Source organism: Acanthochromis polyacanthus, chromosome 10 (genome assembly GCF_021347895.1).
Source record: "Acanthochromis polyacanthus isolate Apoly-LR-REF ecotype Palm Island chromosome 10, KAUST_Apoly_ChrSc, whole genome shotgun sequence".
Classification (NCBI taxonomy): domain Eukaryota; kingdom Metazoa; phylum Chordata; class Actinopteri; family Pomacentridae; genus Acanthochromis; species Acanthochromis polyacanthus.
This window is the reverse complement of record NC_067122.1, coordinates 24,693,360-24,713,577: the sequence shown is the minus strand read 5'-3', so window position 1 is coordinate 24,713,577 and position 20,218 is coordinate 24,693,360. Positions and strand designations below refer to the sequence as shown.

General features: G+C 45.0%; 1 protein-coding gene across 1 annotated transcript; it reads left to right on the top strand.

Moving 5' to 3' along the window:
• The first annotated feature begins 3,188 nt into the window (after nt 1–3,188).
• si:ch73-43g23.1 (serine/arginine repetitive matrix protein 2) lies at nt 3,189–11,807 on the top strand. The gene is made up of 2 exons (XM_022195580.2): nt 3,189–3,576; nt 4,111–11,807. Exons 1-2 carry the CDS (start codon nt 3,189–3,191, stop codon nt 11,358–11,360), a joined length of 7,638 nt encoding a protein of 2,545 aa, XP_022051272.2. The 3' UTR covers nt 11,361–11,807.
• Nucleotides 11,808–20,218: the final 8,411 nt, after the last annotated feature.

The window sequence follows — 20,218 nt, the reverse complement described above, 5'->3', positions numbered from 1 at the left end:
TCCTGCTGCTCCAAAGCCCAGAGACAACGACAGAGCAATAAAACATCCACGGCATGGTTCTGCAGACATCCAACGATCTTTCTTGACCTTTCTCGTACCACACCTCCATGTTTTCAGTCCAGTTCAGCTAATTATCAATGCCAACACCTAAGTACTTGTAATCTTCTACAAACCCCACATCATTTCTCTTGATTGCTGGTCGAATCCTCTGCTTCCGAACCAACTCCTTGGTTCTTGTGATACTGAGTTGCAGGTGATTGAGTTCACAGCACCCGTGCACTGAGCCTCCTGTCTCATGCTAACACAGCCCACAATGGCAGAGTTGTCCAAAAACTTCCGCAGATGACAGGAAATGCCATGTTCTCATGTATCATATCATGTAACATATATTTAAAAAGTGGCTTGTGAAATGTTTGTCTGTGCAAAATGAATCACATCCTAAAAGAGCAACTAGGTCAGTTCAAAAAAGATAGATTTGAAATGTGATCTTCCATTTATATTCTTACTGTTTGTCATGAATACCGGCTCTGAAATAACCCATCATGAGACTGGATCCCTGTTTAGCATCACATACCTCAGATGGAACCTCAGCAGAAACAGCACCTATGATGAATTTTAGAAATACTAAGTCCGATTTATCTTGCTGTTGCAGACACAGTTTTACATCTGCTCAGCATGTGGACGCTGAATATCGGCCTCTCTTACGAGCCCCTGCAGAGGTTATTATGGTTTGTCTGCTCACAGATTCCCCCATGCAGCTTATTGTTTATGCACAGCTCATTTGTGTGTCACATTTGCTGAGGGTGAGGTTGGGTGAGGTTTTTGGACTTGAGCAGGCCGTGACTAATCTATCAGTGATGTAGACTAAAGCTCCCCATTGCTGAGGCGCTCATCATTCTTTCCCTGTGAGTCTGCTGCCTGCTGCCATAACCAGCACTTTATCTCATACCACGCACACACATATGCACTCATAAAAGTATGTATGTTGATATGTAAGGCCTTCACATGTTTCCCATGTGATATCTGTATGTATTTATAAAACATAATGGAATAGTATGTGGCAGTAGGAGGTCTAAATCAAGAATATGACACATCCAATGCTATAAAGAAGTTTGCTATTAAAACCTCTCATCATATATGAAAACACATGATATCTAGTCTGTCAACACTGAAAATGAGTCAACAAAGAATCAGAGGCGTATAAGTGGATATGTAGCTGTACTATTTCTGTGTGGGTAGAGAAATATTCAACAACTTCACCAAGGTCAAAGACTCACTTCCCATTTTGATTGACCACACTAAAAGTGCTTGTAGCAATGTGTGACAATGGGAGGAATTACATCCAATAGCTTGTTAACTTTCCAGTGTCAACAGCGAATTCTCAACCCCTTGATACTACAGATACAATACAGCCACGGCCTTATGCACTCGTACATTTTCCACTGGTTTGCCCCGAATGACTTAATAGCCGAGAATGAATGATAATCTCATGAGGTATTAGCCGAGGGACAGAGAGCTTATCCAAACTCGCTACCATCAAACATGTCTCGACAACATCAGCGCAGCTCAGAGGGCACTGCTGTTGTAGCAACAGTAATAAGTACAGTAAAATGATCCAAGTCTTTAGTGTTTTGGCAGATTTGATTGTGTCATTTGATGGGTGACTGGGACTTCAAAGATGAAAAGCTTCGTCGGCTAGACTGGTCCTGGAACAGAAAATTCCCCGACTTTAGAGAGAAAACGTGACTTTAAACATGTGACAGCACCTTGTCACATAAAGTGTTGTCAGCAAACATGCAGTGCAGAGGAGCTCTACATGTGAGCTGTTAAAGTCGGGTGGTCTGTGCTGACCTTTGACCTCCTCTCCAGCTACACCTTTCACATATATATATATATATATATTTACACACACATGCATGCATGGGTGTAGGTCTTCTTCCATTCCTTGCATGTTCAGCCTGGGAAACCTCTGGCGAAAATGGACAATGTGTGCGCCATGTTTCGGACTCCCCATTTCTCCTTTCTTTCCCTGTGAGAATGCCCCATAGGCAAACAGCTAAAGCTAAGGCTATCTGGCCCTGATAGTATGGGTCTATATATAGAGGAGCCCTGTGACTGATCTGGCTGTAAGTGTCAGATTCCAGGCGCACTCATCCGTCCTGGCCGGATCAGCACCTGCTGCTAACTATAAACCCAACCGCCCCCCTTTTGCGTCGCGCCCAGCTCACACAGGACAGCCAATGCCCAACCAAGCCCCAGTTTGCAGAAGAAAAAAGATCCAGGTTAGGTGCAATAAGTGCTTTCCCGGCTACCAGCTCTGAAGGGAGGGGCGGAAATAGAGATGAGAGTATTAGAGGAGGCAATGTGTCCAAGTGAGATGCCCCTCTTTGCTTTTTCTATTCAAGTCTGATGTATGGCAGTGCCTTTCGCATTCTGAAGTTTTCTAGTCAGTGTGGCTCCGGCAGACTGAGCTGCAGGGAGCTGCTCAGCCCTGGATTCAGCACAGAGGTCCTGTCAGCTTGGAGGGTTTTGTGGATTTAAGAGTTTGTTGGATGAGGAGCAGATATTTCAACACAGAGGAACTCCATGTGCTTGGGAAAGCTTCGTCAGTGGCCAAAGGTACAGTAGCAGTCACTCTGTCTTTCTGTATTTGCACGAGGAGCATGCTGTCTTTCTCTAGTCAGTCTTACATGTGGAAAGTTCAGATAAAGGCACTGGGCAGAGCTGATCTAAACAATGTCTCTCCAGATGCTTATGTCTTTGTTAATTAACTTAGTTGTACTTCATCTTGTGAGCTTTTAGGCACATGTGGAGGCTGAATTTCAGGCATCAGCTAAAGAACAGTTGTCACAGTAAATGTTTGTATATTCTGCAGGGTGACTTTGAAGCTGCTACATACTGCTTTGTAATGTATAGTAGCAGAGGAATCAGATTTGAATAATTTGAAGATAAATGTTCTGGAGGCAAGGTAATAAAACAAAAACAATGCAATTTTAATGGCAGTAGTGCAGTTTATATACTTTTTCCTCTCAGTGATATTCCTCAAATGCTAATTGTGGTTGAAATGAATGAGTTACACTCCCTCCATGTGACCATATCTTATTTCTTGTCCAGGAACAGAGCCCAGAGCAGACTAAAGGAGCAGACTGGACTGGCCACAGTGAGAATTTGGAGCTTGTGGACTAGCGATGGACAGCTGGACTCTCCAGGGGGACAGCTACTCCTTCCTGCGCAGTGCGCCCCGCACCTTTTCCCTGTGCCATCGTGACGGCACCCCCAACCACGTTGAAATCTTCGATATCATCAACGTCCCTACTCAGCGCAGCGCCATCTCTGAGACCACTTGTCTTTGTGACATTTTTGGAGACGACGGTGAGTCGCCGTCCCTCTCAAGCAGCCCTGCTGTAGGAGCTTTTGTCCCTTCCCAGAGAGAAGTGGAAGGGACAGCTGCTGCATCACCCCCGGTGGATGATCTGAACGACTCCTCAGGCTCTTACCACACTGCACACGGCTCCAGCGAAGGAGAGGAGGGCTTTGAGGATTCAGGAGAAAGAGTTTACAGCCCTCCACTACAGAGTGAGCCCTCAGAGAGGAGACTTTCAGAGGGCAAGTGGCTGAGCTCTGGACATCCAGAAGTTTCTGAGAATAGTAGCCCAGATTTAGAACCAGAAAGAAAATCACCTGTGCCTCAGCCTAGCATTGCTAGCTTATCATCTCAAGTCCTGAACACTGGTGAGAGAACCCCCTCTCCTGGACATACCAGCCCCTATACCCTCAATCCAGAAGGAAGACTGTCATCCTTGTCCTCCTCCTCAGCTGAAAAAAGACGTTCATCATCATCACCTGATCCAAAACCAGGACATTTAGAAGCTGAACCAAGGAGAATAACTCCTTCATTCTCAGAGAGACATAGCAGTCACTCACATCAGTCTTTAAGTCCCAGTCCCTCCCTTGAGCTTAGACACCGTGTCAGCTCATCCTCCTCTGAATCAGTGAACACCAACTTTTTACCTGAGTCACAAACAGCACAGAACTTGCCTGAGCCAAGAGTCAATCTCCTAAATCAAAACATCAGTCCGTCACCTGAAAACCTTCCTCAGGATTTTACAGAGTCAGCCTTTGAATCCAGAACCATCCTTTCATCTCCTTTACATTCACCCAGTGGTACAGAGTCATTATCCCAGTCAAGAGAAACACCAATCTCCCCTGAGCTCAGCTCCTCCTTCACCAACACTCAGGCATCTTCTCCTTTCTCTGAGCTAAGAGGGAGGGTCTCTTTACCGGATCTCTTTAGTAGAGGCTCCACACCTGAAATAACAGATTGTACAGACACCCCTGAGCTGATTTTAGATCTCTCCACTGCAGGGAGAGACACTGCCACTACGCCTGAGAGCCAAGATACAAGGTTATCACTTGAACTAGACAGCGCTGTTTCTTCACCTGCCCCACGATACACACCTCCCTCACCTGTCATTTCAACAGCAGCTTCTCCTGAGCTTGTAGACAGCACTGGTTCACCTGAATTAAGAAACACAGCTCCCTCACCCGGCCTGCTTTCTGCTGTCTCTCCAGCCAGAACTGGTTCAAGAACCCCCTCTCCTGACCCCTCAGCTAAAATAAGACGCAATTCAACATTTTCTGAACCCAAGAGCCAGGTTCCTTCACCTGTAGTGACTTATAGTTTATCTCCATCACCTGGAATAAGGGACAACGACTCTCCCATAGAGCACAGATATACTGCTCCATCACCTGAAATCAGGATTATAGCATCTTCACCTGAAGTCAGCAGGAAAGAGCAGTCCTCTGAAGTGGAGACAACATCAGCTTCTCCTTTCCTCGAGCCTCACTTTGAGCCTGCCTCATCAAGGAGCCTCGCCTCCTCCCCTCATATCACAGATATTTCTTACTCTGTCGTTCAGCCCGAGGACAGGAACTCTCCTCCGTTCCCTGAACTCTCTCGTCTCTCCAGCCCAGAGCCGGATAGGACACGTATATCTTCTGAGGCGAGGGGCCTTACTCCAAGCAGAGAAAGTGCACAGAGCAGCATAACAGAGTCCACTGGTACACCACGAGACTCACCTCACATACCAGGCTTTGCAAACTCTGTCCCAGAGTCGGAGCTAACTCATCAAGCCAGGTACCAAACGCCTTCACCTCAGTCAAATCATCACTCTCCCTCACCTGAACCGAGATATCAAAGCCCATCACCTGACAGGTATCAAAGTCCTTCACCTCAGCACAGAAGTAGAGATCTATCACCTGTTGCCTCAGTTCCTGAGCAGAGGTATCAGCATTCACCAGCAACACTCTGCACAGAGTACAACCCTCAGTATACACAGTCTGCTCCTCCTGAAAGAAACACACCAGAGGTTGAAAGGGATTCCTGTTCAGTTGATATTGCTGTAGCACCGTCTCCAACTCATTTGTCAAAAGACGGTGTGTCACCTTCATTCGAATTAGACAGGAAAGACAAATCACTTGTTGCCGAAATCAAAAGCATTTCACCAGTCGTGTCAGGTCATTCACCTGTATCTACATCACCTGTCGTAACCGAGGAAAAAGTAGACAGTTCAGTGAAACATCAAAGCACAGAGAGAGAAGAAACACCAAAGGAAGTAAACCTTCAACATAAATCGAGTGTAGTTTCCTTCTCTGACGAAAGCCAGGACATTACTACCAGCTTTTGTCAGAGAGAAGACTCTTATAATAATCCTGCCACTGAAACCAAATCTCTGTCTCCTAATCTTATAGTATACAAGGACAAGAGTCCAAACATTTCACCTGTCAACAGGGCGACATCCAACTCACCTGTGCAGAGACTTCAAAACCCCCAACCTCAGTTCACCTCTTATTCCCTTGCTCCTGAAAGCAGTAGCTCATTAAAGTCAACTTGCACACCCGTAAACTCGAGAAGACAGCTGTTGAACAAAGTTAGAGGTAAAAACAGAGAGAGGTTCAAAGAGGACATGTCTCGTCGCGTACACAGAAGGCGGACTCCGTCTCCGCCACTCACCAGGTTCACACCTGTCCACATCATCGCCCCTGAGAAGCCATACAGACAGTGGCAAAATAGAAGCCAGAGCCCCTCTCAGGTTGTAGCATCCTCACTGGGTGGTAATTTAAAGCACGCAGTGACAAATAGGGAAAGCCACGACGTTGCCCCTGTTGACAGTAATAGCCAGGCCCACTGGGTGAGGCAGGGAAGGCAACTAGAGATGGAGAGGGAAATGCAGCTGGAGCAGGAGAGAGAGGTAGGTAGGGGGAGGCAAATGGACAGGGAGGTGGAAAAAGAGAGAAAGAGGGAGGAGCAGGAAAGAGGGGAGGGTTGGCAGGGAGACGCCAGTTACAGAGGGGAACAGGTTGAGCTGTCATTCAGTGCCAGGAATAGAAAAGGACCTGCGAGTCGCAGTGCAGCTCCCACAAGCAGAGAGACCAGTCAGGGATTGCCAACAGTGCATTCCTATTCAGAGAGCTTGCTCACCACAAGACAACTACAGCAACAACAAAGTCTGCTTAGACTTGCTTCTCAACAAGAGGCCAGGGGTGGTAGCGCTGGCAGACGGCTTCAACCTCCAGTACCCCACAAGAAGAGCAGCGCTCCTGGACGCGTGGCCTCAAACAGGCCTGGTAGGAGTTCCAGCTCCAGCATGGGAAGTGAACTTGATGAGGCAGACAATGAGGTGAAGTGGTTCACAGACTTGGCTTTCCGCAGCCTGTCCAGTCCTGAAGTAGATTACCTTGACATGTACAACTCCAGCCACCGCTCATCTACAAACATTTCTCAGCCATCTACCCAGGAGAGCCCAGCGGGCATCAATGCCGCCTGGCTGGCCTACGCTGACTTCAGGGGCTCTGCTCCAAAGTTGGACCACGATGACCTCTCCTTCCAGCACCCATATGCTTACTGCTCAGATGGCCTGGATCCATCCAGGCGCTATGAGCTGGGCAGCTTTGAATGTGTGGATGTGGCTGTGGAAAGAGAGGACTCCAGGAAGGTGAGGAAAGGAGTGCCAAAGAGACAGATCCAGCTGAAAAGAAAAAGCAACACTGAAGGGAAGCAGGATGAGAGCAGCGAAAATAGCAGTCCTGGGCTACCAGCGATGGGGGAAAGCCCCTCTCAGGAGAGTCCCTCCAGAGGGACTTTTTTGAGACAACACAGTACACCAGCAGCAATGCAAGACTGTTACCCTTCAGAGCGCAGCCCGGAGCCCAATCAGCAAAATGACAGAAAATCAAAACTCCAGAAATCTGCTTCTATGGACGAGACATGTACTAAAACCAAGATGGCTACTTGCCTCATTAAGAGTGTGCTGTCCAAGAAGATGCAAGGTGCTGATAAGCAGCCTGATGAGCAAACAGGAGAAGAAGCAAGACCCAGTTTTGAGGATAACAGCCCACCAGCAGAGAGTGCAGTGACACCACGTAAAGAGTCCCCAAAACCTGATGTGCACAGTCTGAGTACCAGTCTTCAGTCAGATTATAGTCTTTCATCTGAGGGTCTGTCTGTGAGAGGGGAAGCGAGCACAAAGGATGAAGCCAAGCCACCCAAAAGCTTTGGAGCTAGATCGGGTAACAGGCCTGGTTCATCCAGCAGCAGCAGAAGTGTTAACTTTTCACTGACTGACAGCGAGGAGGCGGATTCTCAAAGCAGGACTGCAACCTCATTAAAATCTGAAATGAAATCAGAATTGAAAGTGCCATTTGATAGCAAACAGACTGGAGCATGGCGAGTAGATGAAAGTAAAACACACGAAAGGGAGGCTGGTGACTCATCAAATGCCACTGCTGGGAACACAGGAGCACCTTCTGCCACTGGAGCCAACAACACACAGATCAGGATGACAAACAGAGACCAGGAATGTGAAAACACAGAGGACCATAAACAAGTGCAACATGGTGACAAAGGTGCCTACATGTCAAAAACACCGGAGATTACACTGAAAGCAGTGGAGAAAAAGAAAGCCTCCATTAATGTCTGTCTCACACCTGAGGCAGAAAACAAACCTGAAGCTTCTTCACCAGAAATGTCTCTCAGAGTAAAGGAAAAGATAGAAACCAATGTAGCTGAGAAGACAGAGGAAGAAGGAAATGAGAATAATAAGGTTAAGGCTCCCATTCACAAAGTCAGAGATGTGAGGAGGCTTGTGAAAAATAAATATAATCTGTCCTTCAAGGCTGCTAGTGCTGTAATGTCATCACATGTGAATGAAGAAAGGATGGATAGTTTTAATAAGGAAAGAAGGGAGGAGGTCCTAACTGGAGAGGAGAGGGATGTAAGGCACGAGATAAGGAGGGAGGGGAAGAGGGAGGAAAGAGAAGAGGAGTTTTGGGTGGACAGGAAAGAGGAGCAGAAAGAGGAAACAAAAGATTCAAAGATGCAAACCTTAACTCCACCTCTTCAGAGCAAAGGAAAGTCTCCACCTGTGCCACAGCCAATGCAAATAGAATACAAAGCTATTTGCTGGAAAGAAGACAAAAATAAATTGTCAGGTGTCAAGAAAGACTCAGAGAAGCCAGGTGACAAACCCGAGGCTCATTCAAAGCCAGTCAATGAGCCAAGCAGGGACTCTCTGGGTGTAAACACAGCAAATTCGACAAAAGGGGAGACAGTAACTGTCAAGACCTGTGAACACGATGTAAACATCACAGCAGAAACACATGAGACTATCACAGAAATCCATAAAGTGGTAGACAGTGAGGAGAAACCTGTGCTGGTTAGAAGAGACAGAAAACCTCCAATGCTTGGAAGCCTCCCTAAAATGCCCAGCAAGGAAAGAGAGGTATCCACTGCTGTAGTGTTAATAAGGGAGGGATCGAGCAGGACCAAGACATCTGCTTCTCCAGCCCAGGAAGAGCTTCATTCTCCAATCCAAGCTGCGGCTGCTTCACTTTCACCTGAGCCTCCTGGGAGCAGTGGCCACTCAGTTTCTATGTTGTTAAAGGAAAAAGGCTACCAAGCTGACATTGGATCGGTGGTGGGAGACAACCAGAACACAGCAGGAGATAAAGGAGTTCCCCACAAACATGTAAACTGTCTGGAGATCCCCCTTCAGACCATCACCCCTCCAGATGCAGGTTGGACCGAGTCTCAAAGAGAGAGGACGTTCTCCTCCTCATCTGCCACCTCTGGCCCCTCAGCAGTTACTGACAACACAGACACCTTCACTAAGACAAGAGAAGATGAAGGTATCGACATTAAACCTACAGGAAAAGACACAGCAAAGCAAAAAAGCTTTTCTCCACTCAGGAATACACAGGAGCAAACACCACCTCTCACCAAACAGAAAGACCTGGGAGATTTTGAAGCAGTGAAACGAATAGATCCGACTTTCCCCCCGAGGTCCCCTGCAGTAAGGAGATTCAAACCACAGCCAATTGAGGTTAAATCACTATCTAAAGAAACGCAGAAACAAGAGATGGCCACAAACCCTGCCGCAACCAACAGGCCTCAAACTATTGAAGTTAAATCCATTGCAAAAAATTCTCAAAAACCAGCTGTGCCTCCAAAACCAAGCTGCAAATTTAAACCTGCAGATTTAGGAGCAGAAGCACAGAGATCATCAGTAACAACTGCAAAGCCACAAGGAGAGGAGAGGTCTCAGACTATAGTAGTGAGCTCACCGACAATCTACAGGAAGATTTCCAGTGAGTCCACATCAGCATCAAACTACTCAAGAAAACTAGCTGTGTCTGCAGTGTCCAGCCTCAAACCTCCACCAAACAAAACAGCAGCAACCACCATCTCCAGCCTCTCCAACCAATCAATGGAGCAGTCAGAAACAGAGGTGACTAGTGACAGAACTCAGCAACAGCAACCAACTGCCTCTTCACAGAGTTCCAGATATGCACAACAACCTGCAACAGTCCCAACATCAGCTCCTGGCTCAGGTGTAACTTCAGCTCCAGGTCCTGTTTCTGACCCAAAACCAAACCAGATCCCTGAACCCGCCTCAGCCGGAGTCACCCAGACAAGCCAACCAGCTGCTGTGCATCCAGACATCCAACAGGAGTGTCCCAGGCCGACATACCCTCACGAACAAACTATGCCGGTGACTTCAAACAACACCAAACAACAAGTGGCTGTTTCCACAGCACAAGCGCCAAGATACCCATGCCAGCCCTGCCACAGATCTCTCTCCAGCGAACGTTCCCAAAGGACAGATGACCTGCGTTTCTATGCCTCGGACGACCCTCCGAGCTACGATGAAAGAGAGAGCTTCAGCCCGCTCCTGCTTCCGGATTTGACGCCCCTGAGGTCAAATCACTATCAGCCCAGCTCCCGCCCTCCTCCCTGCTCCTGCACAGCTGGCTGCCCATCTCATCCCGGCGTCTTCCCTCCTCACCGTCACCGCAGCCCCCATAACCTCACCCCGCCTGCCCCTCCACACTCTCCAGGCCAAACGCTGCCTTATCCAGTGCAGCAGCCCCCTCTCCGTCCCCACCAGTGCAGACCTGAACCTCAGCCAATGAGCTACCAGCCCAGCTCCCCCAAATCAAACACTCTCGGTCCAAGCCAGCAACCGAGCATGTACCAGCCGCTCCACCAGTCTGCCCCCTGCCCTCCCCATCCCTCCCTCATGCAGGCCTGCCCTGCTGATCGCCCACTGCAGCCACCGCAGCACATTGACCCCCGACGGCCCCCTGTCCACAGATCCCCCCACCAGCAGCCACCAGGCATGGCCGGGGCTCCCTACAGCGATCCTGCTCACAGCCACTCTCCTGGCCTTCCTCCCATGGATCCTCAGTACCTGTGTGGTCCTCAAGGCATGGGGCCTGCCTATGGCTCTGAATATGGAGGTGATAGCTCCAGTTTGTACTCGGAGAGCAGCTACGGACAGAATCCTCGCAGAGTGCTCATGGATCCTGAAACGGGGAAGTACTTTTACATCGAGGTGCCTGTGCAGCCACTGAGAAAAATGCTGTTTGACCCAGAGACCGGCCAGTATGTGGAAGTGCTCATCCCTCAGCAAGCGATGTCACATTCAGGCCTGTATCCTCCATCAGCGGCACCCTACCCTCCACTCCACAACCCCAACATGTACGCCCCTGCTCCACAGTACATGCCCTACGCTGCTCCTCCTCCCCCAGCCCACCCCCAGCCTCAGTCCCAGCCACCCCGATATCCGGAGGCCTCTGCTGCAGCAGCGATGCACTCGAGCGGGCCTGGGGTCAGCTACAGGAATCCCTCTGGTCAGGGGTCCAAGCCAGAGCCCCCAAACCACCCACCACTGGACCACAGCTACCTGGAGAGTATGTATTATGTCCCTACAGGGATGAACGCGAGCCCCAATCCCACCCCACCAGACTATTACCACAAACATCCCCCTAACTTGCCCCCAACAGGGGGGAAAAGGTCCTGAAATAGAGAGTAGAGGCCGCCTTCCCGGAGCCTGTTGGGTTTTAAATACACGGTGTATAAAGGGGTGTGTAATGTTAGCCTGTAATGTTATTTGAGTTTTCACATCGCAACTGAAGACAGCAATTCTTTGGTTGTTGTTTATTTGCTGCTGACATGTTCTGTGCTGAAGCTGCTTTGAGAATGTATGATTCTTGTGTTAATAGAAAGTAGGCCTTCTTAACATTATTACCATTTTTATATATATATATATATATGTGATAAGAGAATCATATTTTGATGTCATCAGTAATGCACGGGCACCATGAATCAATGCGTTTACTAATTTTCTGATGTGTGTACCTTCTCAACAAATATCTCTAAAAAAACAACAACTTGAAAATACTGTTTAAAAGAACCTCATATTTATTTTATTATCATGTTTCTCTAATACTGGATGAGTGAGTTTGTGCACGTGATGTTTGCAACACAATGAAAAAGTGCTAATAAAATTTCACACATGCATTGCTCTTTTTTCTTGCTTTTACTTTATTTATTTTTGAGGCTCCTTAGCGGTGCAGAATTTTAGTAGTTATTTACCACTTATTATTTCTTGCAAGACCATCATATGAAACGTCGTGGCTCAGTTGACTTTGATATCAGTTGCTAAGTTTAAAAGCGCATTGTTTTCAGAAGAAAAAAAAACTGTTCAATCTCTTGGGCTCCAGCCCCCCCCCCCCCCCGTGACCCTAGTGAGGATAAAGCGGTGTATAGAGGATGGATGGATGGATGGATGTTCAATCTCTGATGTATTTTTTTCAGTCACATATTACAATGCATCATCAAATATTCTGAAGTTACTTATTTTTGCAATCAAATGCTAAACCAATCAGTGACAAATCTTGCAAGAACGCAGTTAAGAAGTGTGTAAAAAGAGCTCTGAGTTTTGCAGGGAAGCATGTGCACAGTCACTTCAACAATGTATACATACTGTAACACAAGAAAGACAACAGTATGCGCTATATTTAACTAAATATTAGCTTTAACGGCCCATTAAACATGTTGATTTGCAGTTGTAGCAAAAGATACAGAGAGTTGAGTGGTAAAGTTCATGTTACAAAGTATTATTCTTGCTGGATATTCAAAATGGGAACATTCACATCCTCTCTCAGCCTATAGAGGGCACTGTTTAACAGCTAATATAAACCCTAATCCGTGATATAATATGGGGTTTCTGTGTTCATTTGAAGTTACAGGATCATATTATGTGGCGATTATCTAAAACTAATTCTTAACTAACTATGAGATCTGTAAAATGAAAGCATCATTATTGTAAAGTAGTGTGCCCTATTAACAGCGTACAGTTTTTTGTAAGAGCACCAATATGACCACTGGAGGGCGCCACAGACCTACAAAGCTGCAGAGAAAGTCCCAACCTGAAGGTTTGTCCAGACCCACTAACCTTCTGTGAGAAGACCCAGTCACAGTTTAACGATTTCCTTCTTAAAGCCCCTGTTAAGCTAATTTGTTAGTCCAGAAGGACAAAAGTGGCCTCTACTTTCTTTGAAGTGGATGGCAGTAAAAAATTAATGAGACATCTTAGCAGTAGCTGTGAGTGGCTTTAGTGTGTTTGTGGATGTTTGTGGATGTGCGTGCCAGACTGAACAAACCACTTCTTTATCTGAGTGTTCGCATCTGGAGGGGATATAACGTTGGCAGCTCCTGGCGAAATGTGTGGTCCCTGTTTGTCGGTCATTTTCGACTGGGGAAAACAATTTTGCCAAGATTTTTTTGATAATACTTGTGATTAGTAAAGCCAGCTGAGCTCCCATTCAGTTGAAAAGAATGGTTTAGACAGTGCTAGCGGGCCATAAATAGTACATTACAAGACCGAAGTTGCGGCTGTATGAAATCTTACCGTGGGCCTTGATTGGCCCCCAGGCCTGACTTTGGACATGCCTGGTTTAATCCCTAAAATGTGTAACTAATGAGGATACTCAATCTGTGTAACAGCAACAATTTAACATGAAATAAACTTGGGTCCAGACTGTCTCTCTACAGCTTAAAATGGTGAATGAAGTGCAAAGTTAAAGTTTATTGCCATCATCCTGAATTGTCCCAACCTGGATAACGATTAATGACACACCTTAGGAACACACTCTAATCTGTGTGTAAACCTCCTGACACACCTAACACAAAATCACTTCCAGACAAACAGACACAAACTTCCACATACGTTGGGTCTGATCCAAGAAGCAGCTTAACTGAGTTACTTAACTTCACTGCAGCTAAACCCAGAGTCACCTTAAATCTGATGCAAAACGACCTGCTCTGCAACATTGTTCAGATAATCCAGCAAATCTCCTTGAAACAGACTGAGTTTGTCAAATGAAACTCAAATTCAGAACCATGTGAAACTACAATCAAGAGAGCCAATGTCTGGAAATAGAGAGCCCCTGGGACTGTCAACACTGTGATGATTGTGTTGAATTTACAAAATATGAAATTACAGCAACATTGTAGCTCATCCTTACTAATCATATAGCATTAATCATCTTTTTCCAGGCACATCGGGTTTGACTACGGTGAATTCCAATCGCACACACACACAAAAACAGACGCCATGACATCATTAGAAAGGCTCTGGGCTCTTTCCAGTGAGTCTGTTATTGTTATGGTTCTGTGACCACTTTTCTACCCCACAATGTGTCGACACAAACACACACACACACACACACACACACACACACACACACACACACGCCATAGGAGTCCCATCATCCTCACCACTCCTAGTATGAGTGGGTGAGTTCGACCCCGGAGTCACGTTTGATGTGGACCCACCGGAGGGCTGACTGATCACTGGAAAAGTCCTTTCTGCATTGTCTGATATCACCACTGCAGAAAACAGTGGGTGGCATGGGTGAGGAAAGTAGATAAAAGACCGAGTTTTAAGTGATGATAAGTTCAGTTGTTTGGAATAAAATACGCATCGTGCTTCCTGACATTTTCCAGTGATTGCCATCCGCATGTGCAGCCAGAGATTAGATGTCAGTAGTTTTTTTTTTAATTTCAAACTAATAATGACTGCATAATCGACTCAGAGAGAATTAAAGTAGCAGCATCAGTCTGTCCATGACTGTCTGTCTGTGTGTGTGTATGTGATGTATCAATCAAAGGGAAGAACCAGATCAGGAGGTGAATGTTTAATCCCTGTCAGACAATGATATTAGTAACCTCTGTCTGGCTAGAAACCTTTACTGTGAACACAAAGCCCCAAGAGATGCCAATCTACAGTTTCATTTGAATAACTAAGCCAGGAAAGGATCAAATATTTTATATAATAATAAAAATCAAGACTGAAATGACAAGGTATGAATTTATTTAGTATTGCTTTTTTTGTCTTCTTTTTCCTGGCCCATTTAGCAGCAAGCATTTTGTGACTGCTTAGATTCAGATTTCACTGCTATATGCTGTCTGTGTAGATTCTCAGGCATCCAGGCTATGATCATTCTACCAACCTCAGGTAATAGCAGTTTTGAAGGCATTTGGCTCTCATGCAAGATCTTGAAAAAAGATGGACACACTGAAAAGATAAAAGATTTGAATCACAGAAATGAAATGCTTGAATTTCTACTGTGATATTCGCATTTTTATTATACTATGCAAGATCTTGGATGAGAGGTGAAACATCTTTAGGAATCTAAAAGACAAGTCCAGTTGCTTTTCACTGAAGTTTCTAGCAGTCCTATACACTGTGTACCTGGTTGTGTGCAACCAGATGACTACTGACTTTTATTCTTAAGGTGACAAGATGTGGCAAAAAATTTCAAATAAAAAGACATAGACTGCAATTGAGTTATGAGTGTATGTCATCGCTGTCTTTCTTTTGATGTCTACCTGCAGGCCTGTGTTAGTAACGTTTATTGCCTGCTGCTGCTGCTATGACACCAAAGACAAACTGACTTTATAAACTGTAAGCGGCTATAAAAGAAATACTCATAGCAATGTCATAGCAAGAGAGAGTAAAGGAAAGTCTCTCCTGCTACCTGTCTGCTTGTGTTTATGCCCATAAAAGGGTGTCTTCCAGGAGGAAGTGGGCGGGGTTTTGGACACGGTGAGCGTGCGCTGATTGTGATTGTGACAGCCGGTGAGTAAGTGAAGCAACAAGACAAGAGATAAGAGAAAGGAGGGCTACATGAGGAGCCGGTGAACACCTGAAACCGTGCCTTCCAGCATTCACCTTGTTGCCCGGCAACCGGAGAGCATAATAATGACACCGTGTTGTAAGTCCAGCACCTGCATGTGTCATACTGACCTTCCTCTCTCCACCAGGTGGTGCGCCTACCTGTCTGAATGAGCCAGTTTCACGTCACCTCCTGTGATTGCCTAAGCCTTTTATTGCTCTTCATCAGCCAGAAAGCTTCACATGACTCATCTGAACAATGACTACTGCTTTATTTCTCACATTTATTGATTTTAACCGAGATTACTGTTACATGAGCTACATCAGGCACATCATAATGGACTCTAAAGGGAGCCCCGAATGGAGATGTTTTCATTTATAGTGGAAATCATTAGTCAAGACTAGTCTAGTCCCTTTAGTGTCCCCGGACCCCTCATGTCTAGAGAGGAAATTCTGTCTGGCCCTGTCTCCAAGACTGAGACGCACATACACATGCACACACACACACACAAACGCACTCGCACACTCCAGGGCTGAGGATGAGGTAGCCAAAAGAATGATGTCACAGCCTGATCACTTTACCCGTCCTCCTCCTCATCTTCCTCGCAGGACCTGGATGGCAGATCAATGAGGAATGGAAGGAATGAGCACAGAGGGGTTGAGCCCATGTGAGTGAGAAAGAAGAAAGACATGAGTTATTGGCAGGACCGGGCTTTTTGCTGCCTCCATCCTGAATCACTCGGAGCTGATGACATGTCCAAATTCTTATTGATACCATGCCATGTCAGCTATTCGCTCCTCAGAGCTCTGCACATTGAGACGAACGGCTCACGTGGGCTGTGGCCAGCTGCTGAAAGGTCCGGAGGTCTGGCAAATGTTACTGTGAGGGAACCTCCTGGGAATCAGCCTTTGGTTTAGTTCAGTGTGCAGGTCAGTTATGGGCTGGTGTACATGGGTCACTGGATTCCTTGAGTATGAGGGAAAAGGAATGAGTCAAACAAGGGTGGCCCTGGTCCTCACTGAATGTGGGCATTTAATAATGAAGCCAGTAATAGTAACACAATAATTTACCTCCTCTCACTTAAAAATCCTGTTACCCTGCGGCATGACAGTACCCAGGGAGTTCTGTATTGCTGCCACAGGTTAACACTACGCTGGCAAAGAGACGGCAGCAAGAAACAGGGACAGAGGGTCATAGATTACCAGACAAGGCAGAGAGGAGAACGTCATACTTGTACTTTGCACCGTTCATCAACTTTAATACTCAATGATTATGTCGGTCAAAGGTAACAGGTTTCAGTAGCAGTTCATGTTCAGTTCATCAGACATAAAGGCCATTTTGTGGAATTTTCTGTCATGATATAAAATACAAACAAAGCCAGGAACTAACTTCTAATCACAATCACACATTATTCACATAGTCTGACAAGAATATTGGCTTGTTTAAGACACTTTGGAGACATTTTGGGAAGAAAAAGATCAATTCTACATTTCCCAGATAACACTGAACGTTTCTACTGCCAGTCAAGCCCTGCAGGGACGCCAGAGAAATTGGCATAAAGCATCTTGTCATAATTCCACTTAAATAATCACTTTGCCAAACACCTGCATATTCATTAAACTGGTAATTTATTGTATAACACAGACGCGTCAAACTACAGCTTGTAAAGTTATTGTTCCCACAAAAAGCACACAAACCAGCAAATCTGCTTTTAATTTATTAGGTAAATAGGTGCATGTTTATTGCTTTTCAAACTGTAAAATCAGTTGTAGTAAACAGGTGAGTAGACCCCTGTGCAATATTACTTTAATGTGAAATGATTCTAAATGGTATGATGTTATAGCAATTGCATTACTTCCGCAATGAATAGGACTTTTTTTTTTTACTGTTGTATAAAATTAAAAACTACCAGGTTAGATTTACTATAATAAAAATGCAGGTAGTATAGTAGAAACCCAAGCAACAATAGTCAGTACACCTTGTCACCATTGTCAACCTTTATTTTCGATGGCAGGTTCATTGGAAAATACCGAGAGAGATGTTTTATCATCCACACTATTTTCTGAGCTGCTCTTTGCTGAAGCCCTTTTGTTGTTTTGATTCAAGTTAGGTAACATTCATGGCAAGCTCTTACTTTTCCCTTTGCCTTCTGTAGGAAACTCTTTTGTGATTTTGGCAGTGTGCTTTCGATTGTTATTGGACTGGAATATTGCTCTTCTGCCAAGTTTCTGAAGACTAGATGTCATCTTGTCAGCCAGTGTTTTGGTACATTCATGGTGCCATTGTTAAATGGAGTTTCTCCGACACCTTTTCGCTTATGCAGCCCCAAATCAGCACACTTTCACCTCCATGTGTCTTTGTCGGGACAATGCCTGAATCGTGGACAAGCCAAAACATGCTAAACTTGCTGGTCCTCATCTGAGCGAGACACAATTATCCATAATCTGACCAAAGAATGGCCACGCTCCCACCGCTGTGGGATTGATTCCAAACATTATGGGCCCCATTTGAGCCCAACAAATGTATCTTGACCATCATCTGATCTAAGATTATGTCCTTAAGGCTTCTTTTCATGTTTTTTAGCAAAATTATTCTTGCAATTTTGTGCTGATGCACAAACAAGGGTTCTTTTTTAAAACATTCACACTGTTTGAGTTGTCACAGAATCTCTGATTTCCACCGATAACCCCTGTGCCATGTCCAAAGCACATGCCCGTCTATATTTCAGAGGTAGATTGTGTAAGTAGCACATTGTCTGTGGCGTCATTTATGGCTTAATCTATTCCTCCTGATTACTGGTGCAACTGTATTTCCACTGATCTTTAGTTGGTCATTAATATTCCTGTATTTTTCCATCATCATGAAGTCCCACAACTAGATAGTTTCAGTTCCTTTGGCAGTGCTTTTCCAGGAGGAGCTATGATGCAGATGTGCTGATTGACTCAGGCCATGGGTCCAGCTTTTTTGTGGTCATTATATTTTGGAAAATAACAGTCATCTAACTGAGTTTGTTGGGGAGTCACAGTGTAGAGTGTTTGACCTGTATAAATAAATGTGAAACTTTCTGAATGGAAAAGTATTACTAGAGGCAGTGACAGAAAAAAAGACTGAACTGACCCTTTAAATGGACCAGTAGAAGGGAGGTTTAGGTGTATTTGGAGCTATAAAGTTCACCTCTGGAACGTCAGTCTCATAGATAAAAGATATAATTTTAGTTTCATTACAGGTTTATCTTAGTGAAAATATCCCAACAGCTCTGATGGAGCTCAAGATTAATCTTAAAATGTTGTATCATAATTAAATTTATCATGTAAATGTGAAATCTGGGTTTAACACTTGACCTGTTGGATGTGTAGAAAAACACAGAACCTAATTTATAATCAGATCCTGTGTTAGCGACGTTACAGCAGCTATGCTATGTCTGTACAAGACTCTCAATTTAAAGAAGCCTTCATCGTTTCTACCGCTGTGTGCTGCTGCAGGAATTTATCAAAATCAAAGGAAGGAATCTGACACAGCCAGCTGTGGGCAAAAAACAAGACGTCAATAGGCCTTCTAACATTCCTGCAAAATCCCCTGTTAGACACAGTAATATTCAGACACGTTCAGAGTCACATTAATAGTCATTGGCCGGTTTTGACAGATATTTCAAAACGTTGCGCAACAGATGATATTAAGAGAAGTGAAAGAAGCAAAATGCATGATAGTTAAATTGTGATTTTCCAGAGTTTTGTGTGTGTGGATATCTGCTGACTAAAGACACACAGACTCAGGAACAATCTCTGCAGAGATGTGACGAAAAACCTGAAATACTGAAACCGGCAGTGAAAGTAATTTTACAGCCTGTAATTCATCTGTAGAATGTATGTGTCTCTGAACGTGTAACAAAATATTCTCCTATTCCTCTGATTCCACTTTAGGTTCTGCTGTGTTTCATTAAAAATATAGTTTTGAAGAGTGAGAAATACTAAAGACTCGGCTGTAATTGTAGTTCTAATTGTAGTTCAGGGGATCGGTGTTGTGTTTTGCTGTAAAGACTAGATCCACTGCCTTTGGAGTTGGAATCTGATGTCCTGTCAAATACCGAAAAATTTGGGGGGTACAAATTTCCATCCATGACGGTGGCGATTACGCTGATGCCTGATAATCAGCCTCATATATCATTACCTTTACCACCCTTCACATAAATCATCCTACAGTCATGATTTCCTACACTCCAATTTTGAGTTATTACTCCACACAAATTGCAGGGCTGAGCTCTTTAGATTGGATCTAAGAGCGGGTCTGATCCCAGTGGTCATGGTAACCATGACACCTACAAGACGAGACAAGCAGGGGTGGCGGCAAACAAACAGTACGTGCAGGAGACTCCACTTAATAGTTCTGTTGACTGGATAATTTCCCTTCAGATTGTTTGTGTTAAGTGTCATATACATGTTATGATGCACAATTTTCCAAGTGTTGTTTTGTCAGTTTGTTAAGAAATCCCAAAGCAAAGTTGGTTAATGTTTCTTTTATTCAATCAGTATCAGCCACAGTATCTCATATGAGACCAAAAGGGATTTTCTCCAGAAACCATCCAAGATAGAATGTGAAACATCCCATATCAGTGCATGAAGTCAGCCTTGTGTTCGCTTGTTATTGTGTTGATAGGTGGAGGTACAGTGTGATAACAGATAAATGAGCTCTCTGTAAA

Excerpts from the sequence above, each read along its gene's own strand:
- si:ch73-43g23.1 (XM_022195580.2), top strand. The coding sequence starts at position 3,189 with ATGGACAGCTGGACTCTCCAGGGGGACAGCTACTCCTTCCTGCGCAGT. Across the intron at positions 3,577-4,110 it reads TTACAGCCCTCCACTACAGA|AGTCAGCCTTTGAATCCAGA; the intron begins GTGAGCCCTCAG and ends AGGATTTTACAG.